This window comes from Brachyistius frenatus, unplaced genomic scaffold, assembly GCF_029030835.1.
Source record: "Brachyistius frenatus isolate BFR_SWC_R1_liver_20210118 unplaced genomic scaffold, ASM2903083v1 Contig_32, whole genome shotgun sequence".
NCBI classification, from domain to species: domain Eukaryota; kingdom Metazoa; phylum Chordata; class Actinopteri; family Embiotocidae; genus Brachyistius; species Brachyistius frenatus.
Genome location: NW_027210631.1, coordinates 1,101,371 through 1,113,540, shown reverse-complemented (window position 1 = coordinate 1,113,540; position 12,170 = coordinate 1,101,371). Strand labels below are relative to the sequence as shown.

The 12,170-nt window shown below is 44.2% G+C and overlaps 1 protein-coding gene across 1 annotated transcript in view; it reads right to left on the bottom strand.

The window, feature by feature from the left end:
* LOC138621738 (serine/threonine-protein kinase WNK1-like) overlaps positions 1 to 7,085 on the bottom strand; it is a 102,538-nt gene extending 95,453 nt beyond the window's left edge. Inside the window, 2 exon segments of the mRNA XM_069699983.1 lie at positions 1,736 to 3,447; positions 6,491 to 7,085. Of these exon segments, the coding sequence (XP_069556084.1) occupies positions 1,736 to 2,701 (966 nt within the window). The 5' untranslated portion in view covers positions 2,702 to 3,447; positions 6,491 to 7,085.
* Positions 7,086 to 12,170: the final 5,085 nt, after the last annotated feature.

Here is a 12,170-nt window from a genome sequence, read left to right as displayed (position 1 = left end):
GCAGAAAAGCTGCAGAATACCCGGAAAAATATTTGTTTCTCTGGCACTGTAACGACTGTTTCATCAGGGCGAGCAGTTTTCTTCCTCCTCAAACCTCAAGCTCAGGCCTGAATGTCATATGACCGGCTGAGACCGTTATTCTCCATCTCCGACTGCTGAACCCACATCTGTCTCCGTGCCAACCTGTCAACAAGAGCTATCAGCCTTCCTCTATTTCCTCCCAGTTCTGTCTGCCTCACCTCTTCTACCGACACGTATACCCCTCTATGTTGTCTTTTGATCACACTCTCGCTCTCTCTCTCTCTCTCTCTCTCTCTCTCTCTCACACACACACACACACACACACACACACACACACACACACACACACACACACACACACACACACACACACACACACACACACACACACTCTTTGCAGAGGTTGCATCAGTGCACCATAATGGCACAACAGCATCCTGTGCTGAGCTGTGCGCCATCCTGTCTCACATTTCCAACTGTGTACAAGATGCAGATGTATTTTCTTTTTTGTTGACCCTTATGGCTCTAAAGACTGAGAATGAAAGCTGATTGGGGAGCTGCACGGCAACCGGTCTTGTTCTACCCACAGAGAAACAATCCTGGAGCAGCAGGGAAGTGATCTGTCAACACGAATAGTAACAAGGCGGCAAGAGATGCAGTTGCAAGAGACTTCAGTGCCCTCAATTTTCCAGACAATCAGGGGATTTCAACGAGTAAGTCTCGAGATATAGACGAACCTCTCAAACCTTTATAATACCGCTCCAGATATCAAACAGGCGGGTTTGTGAGGTTTCATCAAACTGGCAGTCATCAGGAAATCAAACCCACTTTGACTACATCGTTTGGCATCTTCTTCCGCTTTCAGTGCTCATTTACGCAGCTTGTGGTGGCTGTAGGCACCACAGCATCCGTTCACACAGGTTCAACCGTCAACTCTAGAAAACCATGAGTAAGACTAAAAGGAGTGCCTGAGCTGCACCGTACGAGGAGTTTGGTGAACCTTTGGTAAACTCTGCATCTCACAAATGTGTAAGAAACATTTAAAAATGTGCCCAAGGAGATGCAACATGTACAGGTCAACCCTATATAAATTTAACAACCAGTCAGCCAAATATTCTCAACTACTGCCGTCCCCTGACTGACAGCTCAAACTGCAATAAACCAGTGAAACACAATGTTAACCCAACACAATCAACTAAAGAGAAAATGTGCCATTAAAGTCAGAAAAAGTAGTGAGAGAAAGTAATCCAAAAGAAAAGAGGAAGTTCTACATTTAAACTACTGTTGATGCCTTTCATAACACAAAAGCAGCTTGTTAATAGGAATGAAATGTTTCCTAAATGTTGCAATTTGCCTGACGGTGGGACGACGCTGCTTCCAGATCGTCATGCTTTATCTGAAACGCTGCAACAACAAAACAAAAAATAAAAACACCAGATGCATGCAGCTTTAGCCGGGATGTAATCTACTCCGGTATCTCAATCTCCATCAGACCTTGATCTCATTTCATGAACAATTGATACAGCAAAGCATCAGGGTGAGCAGGAAGTTCTCACAAACCGTATCTATCGGTGTATCAGTAACCGCGAGATCTCCACATAAACGTAGGACAGAGAGGAGAGAAAAGGTAGAATTCAGCACCTGGCTGGTGGCGTTACGTTAAAGACTTCACAGGAGGACAGAGCACAGACGCTGGAGAGGTGACGGGACGTACCTGCAGCTCACACCATGCCACTTCCACCGTCGTCTCCGTATCCAGTCCCTTGTACACAGTCTTAAAAGACCCTCTTCCGATCTCGATGTCGAATTTCAGGAAGCGTCCGTCCGGCGAAGTCCCCACAGCTTTCGTCTCAGCCTCCTCTATATCCTCTCGCACCCGTTTCTCGGCTTCCCTCTGCTCCGCCCGTGCTTTGGCGAGCCCCTTCTCCTCCTCCGTCTCCCTGTCTTTCTCCTCCGCCGGACCGCTGGCGCTTCCCTCGTCCGCGCGTTCGCTCGCTTTCCCGTCTTTTGCCGACACCTGCCGCGTGTCCTCGAGCCCCGTGGGCAGCAACGTGACGTCGGGCTCTTTGCCTGCCGTCGTGCCGGTAACGCCCAACGCAGTCGGGCCGGGCTCTTTTACTGCCCCGTCCGCACCGTGTCCGACGCCGCTACTGGTGGGAACGGCAACCGTCATGACGCTCACACCTACGTTTTCCTCAGCATCTTGTGCGTGTCCCTCTGCGACCGCCCCACCGACCCCAGGACAAGGCTGAAGGGTGGCGCTTTGCAAGTAGGAACCCCTGGTCGCCTCCGTGCCTTCAGAATCTGGTCCCTCGGGTCCAGGCCCCGAAAGCTGTGGAGAGAAGAGGGCGGGAGCCCCCTCGCAGTCCGGAGGCGAGGTGAGTATCATGGCTGCTTTGCTGGGTAGGTCCAAAGCCGTCGCATTCGAGTCGCAAATGACGCTCCGTCTGAAGAAACGGTGCTCGGCTGTTTTGGAGTCTCTATCCATGGTGTGGCGTCGGCGTTGGACCTCTGGCTGTACGCTCAGCTTCTCCACGACGTGCGAGTCTGAACTGGCCGAGCCGTTCACATTCTTGTGGGGGGTCTGGGGTGATAGAAGGGGGGAGGCAGAGGACGCAGGGGCGGGCGGCGCAATGAATTTCACTGCCTTGCTGTTGCTGCTGTCGCTGCGTTCAGACATTCTTCCACAAGGACCAAACAACAAAAGAGAAACTCTGTACGTTTAAATAAAGATTTTTTTTTTGTCAGTGAGTAATCAAACCAACATATTTGTGTAAACTCTGGATGTGGGCACAAGCTTCTTTTTAGACCGAAATGCTCTCCGACCTTTGATCAAACTCCAAGAAAAGCAAAGGCGATGGGTTTCAGAAAATAAATGAATTGAATGCAGCAATCCTCGTTGTGTTTTGCAGTTGTTTTTTTTTCTTTGAGGCAATAATAATTCTACTTCCTCTTTGCAAAGCCAACTGTTTTAACAAGACAACCTGCAGTTCCTACAAGGCCCTTCCCGACAGGGCTCAGGGAAGCCCCAGGTGAGGTGATGGGGCTTTCTCTTAAAGATTAGCGAGGGAAGGGAAGAAAGGCAGTCAAAGGAAGAGGGGTGCAAGCACAGCAGCGAGGTGACCACCGTCAAATTAACACCCGAATCCATCCTGCTGCCAACATCCAGGGAGGGACGACCGCAACATGGAAGGACTGGAGATCGAACAGGCCGGTGTGGCCTCCCAAATGCTGATATGGCAACTTGTGATCGTGTCCAATCTGTTACAGTCTGACTGGGAGAAGGCCAGGCTGGAGCCTCCTCTGCCTGTAGATCATGAGACTTCCTGGAGAGGTGGCTGGCCCGTCCGGTGGGGCCAGACAGAAGGCTAGGTAGGCCTAGCCCGGCCTAGCCCGGCCCAGCTTGGTCTGCTTCTCTCCTTGTCACTGGAAACAAACAAAAAAAGAGAGGCAGAAAACTGTAAGATGAAAGTATATTTTCTATTACATTTTCTTCAGAATTCATCATCCATATCCTCTTGACCAACTTCAATGAATCTCGGGGATACTTGGCTTCCTGCCCCCAAAAAAAAAATGCCTGTCAGAACACACAAGCTGTCAGATACCCTTAATGTAATTTGGCCACAGATCAGTGGTATGATTGACACGAGCAGGGGAGGAAATGAACACCAGCCAAATGCTGCCACAGTTTTGGCTACACTTGGCTGATTTGTCATCTTCTCGGACCGCTGAGCAGAGATCAGTCCCACATTCGGATGTTTCTTTCAAAACCAATTTAGTTGGTAAAAAAAAGTCAAACAAGAAAGTTGCATTTCTTGTCCCGAAAAAGTGAATATTCACATAAATTCAATTACTATCATAAGGAATTCATTATTTTAGAATGGGCTTCTTTAAAAGATTCGTCACAATTGAGAGAAAAAACAACAAAAAAAACTTCTGAACTCTTGTTTTGGGATTCATTAGTGAATGTTTGACATCAGTTGGGCTCGGCACAATCTTTAATCTCCGATTCGAGCTCGTCAACCAGACGGGAGATCTGCATCCCACCCGGGTCTGTCCCTCCACATCGCCCCGACCGCGGTGGAGTGATGTAGCAGAGTGTGTGTGTGTGTGTGTGTGTGTGTGTGTGTGTGTGTGTGTGTGTGTGTGTGTGTGTGTGTGTGTGTGTGTGTGCCTAATTGCGCCGCGTTCCAAATTTAGCCCAAAGTCAGCACAGCCTGACTGACCTCCAGGTTAGACTACTCCGTGGCAATTCAGCAGCTCAACATGAGAGGGGAGGCGGAGCACTCGGAGTGACACGGACAGAGCTACTTCACAGATACTAAATGCATATCTGACGACAGCGTACGACGCATTACTCTGCAGATTACATTACGGAAAAACACAAGTGGTATAAAATGCGCCTCCTGCCTTACTTAACGTCCCACGGATGCCTTGTACTGTTGTTACAGTGGCACCGGCACGGAGGAACAGCAGCTACTTTGGGGTGTGATGTTAGAAATGATTCAGAGTAAATTAATTCAAGTGTAGAGCAACACATGGCAAGTTTTCACAGGTCTTATCGACAGTGACGCACAAAAAAAAAAAAAAAAACCTGTGGCGCTTTTGCGACATTTGTGTGAAGTCATCTATGGAGTTGCTTGAATTAAATCAGTCCCACATCCATGGAAACTTAAAAGTGCAAAAGTGTGTCGGCCAATTACAACGATACAAGCCCCTCTCACGTCAATCAAACCAGATGCCGCGTGACCACTTCATAAGAAAGCTATAAACCTCTCACGCTGACCAGTCAGACTTCCTCTGCATCACCCAAATGTAAAACAAGCTATGACAAGCTATACTTTTGAATTTCAGGTAAACGTTGTCATTCATTTGGCCCAACGAGCTGCTTTTGCATCGCCTCAGTTAAAGTAAATGGGTGAAAGACGAGCTGCTGTGAGGAGATCACAGCAGCTATGTGCTTAAGGCCACCAGGTTCGACTTGTTTGCACTTTTTTCAAAACTACAAATCTCTCCTGTGAAGCTACATTATCTGTATAGTGAAGAACCGCTTATAAGATTTGCATGAAATGACTCCATCGATTTTGGAGCCTCGTACGTATTTTGCATTTATTGGCACCTGGCTGCCCCGGAGGTGAAAAGAAGTCATTAATCCAACCAGATGTGTCTGGTTCCAGGTGTGCACTGTATGTGTAAACGTCTGTGCAGTGATCGATGAAGTCATGCGATAGAAAACGATGACACCAGCAGAGGAGATTTAGACTGATGACTTGAGTATGAGGCAGCTACTGTCATCTGAGGCCAATAAAATGTGTTTCTTCCACGTCACTAAACACTCTCCAATCTAAGTCAGTGCACTGCTGCCCTCCAAGAGCCTGATTCGTCAAGCATGAGGCTGCAAACATGATGTACATGGATACAGCTTACTGTATTTGAGGTCATATCAAACTTCCGTCATTCATTGTTGTTTGTGAAGATAGATAGATAGATAGATAGATAGATAGATAGATAGATAGATAGATAGATAGATAGATAGATAGATAGATAGTAGCAGTAAACACAGCATCTCTCTCTCTCTATATATATATATATACAATAGGAATTAACTAATATATTGTTTTATTTTATTGATCAAATATTTTAATTCATAATATCAATATTAATACAGGAGAGTTGTCCCTTTGATAACCTGAAATTAGCCTTGTTATCATAGATTACGTCACTCAAATGGTTAATTACATTGCATGCACTGAAACAAAAATATATAAATGTTGATCTGAGGCACTTAAACTACTAAGCTCCATATTTGACCAGCAAAATTGATCTTTTCTGTAATTTCTGCCTAATATTATACACATACAAGCAAAACTGAACGTACAAAATTGATGTTAGGGGATAGAATAGAAGTATAGGGCTAGTATTAAATCACGGCGGGATGATATAGGGTTAAGCATCAAAATTATGACTAAAATATAAAGTATTTGTTATCAGTAGCAGCAACACGGCAGCAGCGAAATCCAACAATTACATTAAGTCCATCTGCTAAGGCTGGGGCTCATTAAAACCTTATGTAAAGAAGATGTTCATCCTTCAAAAATAAATCAATTAAAATAAAAAAAATTTAAAAAGCACCGGAGCAAATGAAAGGAAAATGGTTTAAAAGTCGTAGACTTCACCGGTCTTGTTATTGATGCGGACTAATTTATGACGGGATAAATATATGAATCTTGTATTTCGAAGGTGCTAACCGGGCTGGAAAGGGTGCACGCGGATGATAAATATCCCGAGCCGTCAGCTTTGCAGGAGCTCGTGCAGTGAGGGGTTCACCGACCGCTGCCTGTTGAGGAACTCCCCAAAACGGGGCTACGCTGCGAACTTTGTCTCCGGGCACACAGCAGACACGACCAGTCACAGTTTGGATAAAAAAAAAACAACAACCTTGTGATAAAACAAAAGCTGGACCATTTACCTGTTACATTGGTGTGGGCCGCGCTGCTACCGTGGAAATAGGACGGTAAAAACTTGATTAACAAGCCTCCAACTCCTTCTGCAGTGCGCCCCGACACAGCGCACGAAATGTCAGTGTTGGTGCGTCACGTTAAAGCCACAGTTGGTTGGCGAAGAACAATCACACAAAAAAAAAACGAGCAAATTACAAAAATGAACTTCGCTACGACTGTGTCCTTCTGCTTTGACAAAAAAAAAATAATAATAATAATAATGGTCCACGCAGCGAAGCGGAGAGCGGTACGTGCAGCGAGCCAAAGCCGACAGACAGACACCTCCCACCGGACGGGGATGCCAAGTTCGCTCGCTGGTGCAGCGGCGGCTCTGGTCCTACTTTCTGTCCGTCTGTCCGTCTGTCTGTCTGTCTGGGGGTCCGCAGCCAGAAGGCAAAGCAGCCTCGCTCAAAAGTGCCGTATCACAACCCGCGTCCACGTCCAGTCCGCTTCTGCGACCGCCGTTTTCCTCTTCCAGGCTTCGTGCGGTGCGATAGATCCGCTGTGCTCCACAGTTATTCCTCGTTTTCAAGCCATCAGACAGCGGCTCCGTCCTCTCCGGGCTCCTCTCTAGCGATGACTCGTCAAGGCGACGGGTGCGCTTTCTCACAGCCGTGCCGCATCAACCCGCCGCCGTTAACCCGGAAGATGGAGGAAAAGAGGCGCTCTTTCAAAATAAAACCAAATACCGTTGAACACCTAAAACTCAAATAGAGCCAACAAATACCATTTTAGAGCTTTACAAAAAAAATATATATATATATTTTTTGGGGGGGGGTAAGGGGGGGGAGAAACTCGTGCAAATCTCAAGCTGTTTTGTCGGGTCATACCTCGAAAATAAAATGGTATATAATTTAAGATATATAGTATTTGTATATAGTATACAAAAACTTTTTTTATTGTATTATTTTTGCAAGAAAATACATTAGGAATGAGTCAGAAGGCAGCTCATGTTATGACTTTTAATAATCGAGAGGTTGCTATTTGTTTCACGTGACCAGTGGCCATTTATTTTCATGTTAAAGGTTAAGAGTTGGCCTTCTTAACAATAATTAGCAATCTACCTTTATTTAGGTTTTATTTTCTACAATTCATAAAAATGTATCACCTATCACTCTATCCTTACATGTATCAGACTATTTTCTTTTAAACAACAACATATATTTAAATCTATTTATTTACAAGTAGTCAACTGATTCATCAATTACAAAGATCATCACTGTCTATATATAATCTGGCCTACTCTACGTTAAATTCCACTGTAACAATTAATGAAACTCAGTACATTCACCACCTTTTTTTTTTTTTTTACATATCTTGGTGGATGGCAGACATCAGTAATGTTATACTTTAGCTAAAATAGAAAGAAAACCTGCAACACATTCATACGTTCAACATGTTGTGAATCTTATTTTGACAGGTCAAACCGGAAGCGGTATTGTTTATCCGGATAGAATTGATTCGCGCAGCCTGGGGCAAACTCCAGTATGCTGAGCTACTAAACAGCTGCAGTTTGAGCCAGCACATGTCATTCATCATGCTGTTTTTATGTGTCATGTTTAACACATCCATTGCCAGTTTTTTTTTTTTTCTTGCTTTTTTTTTCATCGACTTATCCGTTTACCGATGTATGCAGGTGAAACGCTGAATGTGTCTAGCGTAGACCAACATATCTTTGGCCTATTTGTACTTAGAATAAATCAATAACTACTGTATAGTTTATCTCTTATATTGTTCTGGTGTTGATGTTTTCTTTCTTGTTTTGTGACAGAGGTCAAAGAAGGCTACGTAGCTATCAAAGACAGCACATCAGAATGGAGCCGCAGTTCAGAATCCGACCTTTTCTCTGTCAGATCCACACACACTGATGTTGAACTGCATGCAACGTCTCTGGCAAGAATAACCAAAACAGGAAGATGGTTTAACTCGCTCGTCAGTCGATATCGTGAAAAAGAGCAAGAATTCCTGTATTGTGCCGACCTCCTGAGTAATAGAGGCCCTGTCCCAACCCGGAACATTACACACATACACACACACACACATATATATTTTTTCAGTGGAACTTCCTGTGTGTGTTTAACACCAAGGGTCATAACCCCATAGTCTCTCACATATATATAAATAAACACCAGAGAGTGATCCCATGATTGGAACATTCCTAAAACATCAAGTATGAATCAATCAAACACCAAAACCTAAATATATATTGTCAGGCGTTTAACTACATCATTTTACATTTAAAAGATAATAGTTTTTTCCTTTGGTGAAATGCATCCAAATTGATGTTTAAATGTTAATATGTTGGCAGGGAAGCTGATATTTCTGTTTTAAATTGTGGCCTTTTCATTTGTTTTCCTGCTTAGAATAATGTCTGATTTACCCTGAAATAAGGAAAAGACTTTAACTTTAGCAGCTGGTTCACTTTATCTCACAGAGAAGCCTTTTTGTTCCACTTATTTAACAGTTTTTGATATGCACTAATAAAAATAAAAAAACATACTTCACGGTTGCTAATTTCACCAGATATTCATTTTAAATGTTCTTTTATAACAGCAACCATTGTAAAAAAAAATCAGCACAGGCTTATGGGGTGTAAAATGCGCTGACTATTTCATACAGTCATTACCATATCTTATCGAGTATAGCTGTTATCTAAGCTTCCACCGGTAACGATAGGCTGGTATGCTGAATGCTGCTGCTGCTCGAACGGCAAACACATCTGAAATGATGAAGGATGTTTTCATTCCTGCGGCTCTACCTCCAGAGGTTGCTGAGCAGTAGGCGGAGACACAAACCGGGCTGTGAACTTATTGTTTTGGGTGTTCACATGACCCACCAGGAGTTTAATGTCCCAGCAGAGCCCGTGTGTTTTCGGCACAGGGAGCACCCTTCAGTTTGAGTGTTGTTGTGCCGGTGGTGCTCCTTTGCCTGTGTGCACACATGCTGCACAAGTTTATGCTGCACTCTGCTTAAGGCAGTAAAACTAGATGAGGTTGCCACAACAAGACAGCTAGTTAGGACTGAACCAAGGAGCTTTAGAAAGCGTTACAAAGACATCAGTGGATGGATGAAAATGGACATTATACAGTATGTTCAACTAGTGCAAGCCAGTGTGTAATGTGGTTGGGAGTGTTGTTGCCATTGAAAAACAAACAAAGAGCTAAATAAATAAATAAATTACTTCTTTTTTTTTTTGTCTTGTTTGTATTCTCTAAGCAAACATATAGCTAGTATATAAAGTACAGTACCATATGTTGGCGGGCCCGTCCTGACATCGAGTGAGAACATTGGCTGATAGTTGAAGTGTGTTAAAAGAGGCTGTATTTACATTCGGTCAAGTCAAGTGATATTTATTCATACCGCACATTTAAACACAAAAGAGGTTCATTGCGAACACTGGTGGTCGTCGTTTTTTTTTATGGCGGGAGCCATGAGGGACTCCGGTGACGGAGTACAGGGAGTGGCTATCTTTTCGTAAACCTAACCAAGTAATTCTGGTGCCCAAATCAAACCCAACCAACCGTGTCACAACGTTAATGACGTGCTTTTTACTGTTACCATGACGACGACACCTGTCACCGGACCCCTGAAATGGTCAAATTAGTCATTCTGTCGTTTAGGTGTGAGGACATGTTGGTCCTATAGAGGGCGCTTACGACGCTCATATGCTGTATGTCGTTTTGGGAGTCAGTGGAAATCGACATATTGTGTCGTTTTATTATGACGACGTGTTGATGTTGGCATACAATGAACACCTCACTGAGTTTGGTTAACTGGAATAATTGGATTCAAAAGGTACTGAGTAACTGAAAGTGGCCAATTGGACAAAATAAAAAAATGTTTAAAACTAAATCCTTGACAGAAACGGGTAAATGCGTGCGAGGTTAACACCCATTCACGTACGGCTCTTCAGCTTACAACACGCGTTTGGCCTGAGCGTTCGTTCAGACACCATTACACACCTCGACACACCTTTGCCTCCTCCTTCACTGAGCTGTAAAAATGCCCCTGACTGAAAACTACTCTGTCAGAATGAATGATTTATTCTCCTCTCTCTCTCTCTCTCTCTGCCCCGACCTGAACCTGAGGGCAGAATTAGCTTGCATACTAGAACAACACATTTTGGCCCCTGAAGTTCCAGCGATTCTGACAGTGGAGCACACAGCAGTTTCAACCGAGGGCGACGACCAACACTGTAGCTGCCAAAGTCGAGGCCTCAGTGAGGTGACAACAGACCTGAGCTGCACAATGAGAAATCCACATTTCTTTCAACTCACTCCGAAAGTACCCCGACCTCTGCTACGGCATCCAACTCATTTCCCCGTACTTCCTTTATTTCTCTCTTTATTGAAGAATAAAAGAAAGGATTTTTAAAAGAATAGTTCTTGCTGGGCGTTGGATGAGACGATGGCTACCACTTTCATGCCAGTGTCGACATTCCTCCCCGTAGATGTCTGTCACTCTTCACGGTGTATCTAGTGGAGCCAAGAGTTGTTGTGCAGTAAACTAAACCAACAGCAAAAAAAAAACAGATGGACGGAAAATGTTCCGAAGGGATCGCATGCCTTTGCTAAGAACAGAAGATGATTAGAGATCCAGACCATTAACCGGAAAGATTGGGATCCTGGTGGTTCTAAAAGGTTGAGTCTTCGCAAGCAAAATGATCTGCAAGTAGGAGGATACGTATCAACCGAGCAGAAGCCTCAAGTCCAACAAATGACAGCCACCGAGCTACAGTACCAAAAGCAGGTCTTCCCCCTGAATGTCTACACATCCAGTATGGTACAAGAAGCCCGTCTACAAAACATAAAGCCAGCAGCAGGTTATTACATTAGCCCCAAAAACTGGAAACTTTTGCTCCGACTGTGTAGGGAGGAAAATAAGTTTTGGACCAGTGAGCATCATGTAATGAATGTAGAGGTTGAACTTTGGCCACAACAACAATTCTTATACAGTCAGATAGTCAGAGGCTCCCATTACAGATACAGTTGGTGCATCCATTGCTAACCAGCTTACAACTAACATCTGTCCGACTCACTTCCACTGGCTGATCGGTGGAATAAACATGAATGATCTCACTGATCTGAAAAAGATTTACCTATTTATCCCAAAATGTCAAACTCCTCTTTCTGCCTACCCTGAGCTCTAACTCCAGGAAGACTCGTTTGTGCATTTCAGTCCGAGCCTGTTGAGAACCGAAAACGTCTTTTAATTTAGCTTCAGTGTGAATGACACTTGGCTTGTAAACATGCTTCTCTTTGGCTGACTGAGTAATGTGCAATCACTGACTGATGTTGTATTTGAGCAATCTAGAAACTGAAGCCTGTTCCAGCATTGCAGTTATTTGCTCACTTCAGTTATCAATGTAACACTTAAAAAAAAAAAAAAAAACAGAATGTTACGAGAACAATTGGAGTCTTTTAAAATTCCTCGGTGGCTGTTCGTGATGAACAGGCGGTCGCCGGACACGCATGTCAGCAGAGGGCACGTTAGTTTGACTGACAGCTCCAACAGCTGAAATTCATCAGCGGAGAGATTCAGACAACGGAAGCTTTCACGGACTCATTAAGACGGCTTTCTGTAATGACGTTAAAACACTTTAACCTCTTCCCCTTTAGTCATTTTCTCTCTGAGCCCCAGTTACCTAGT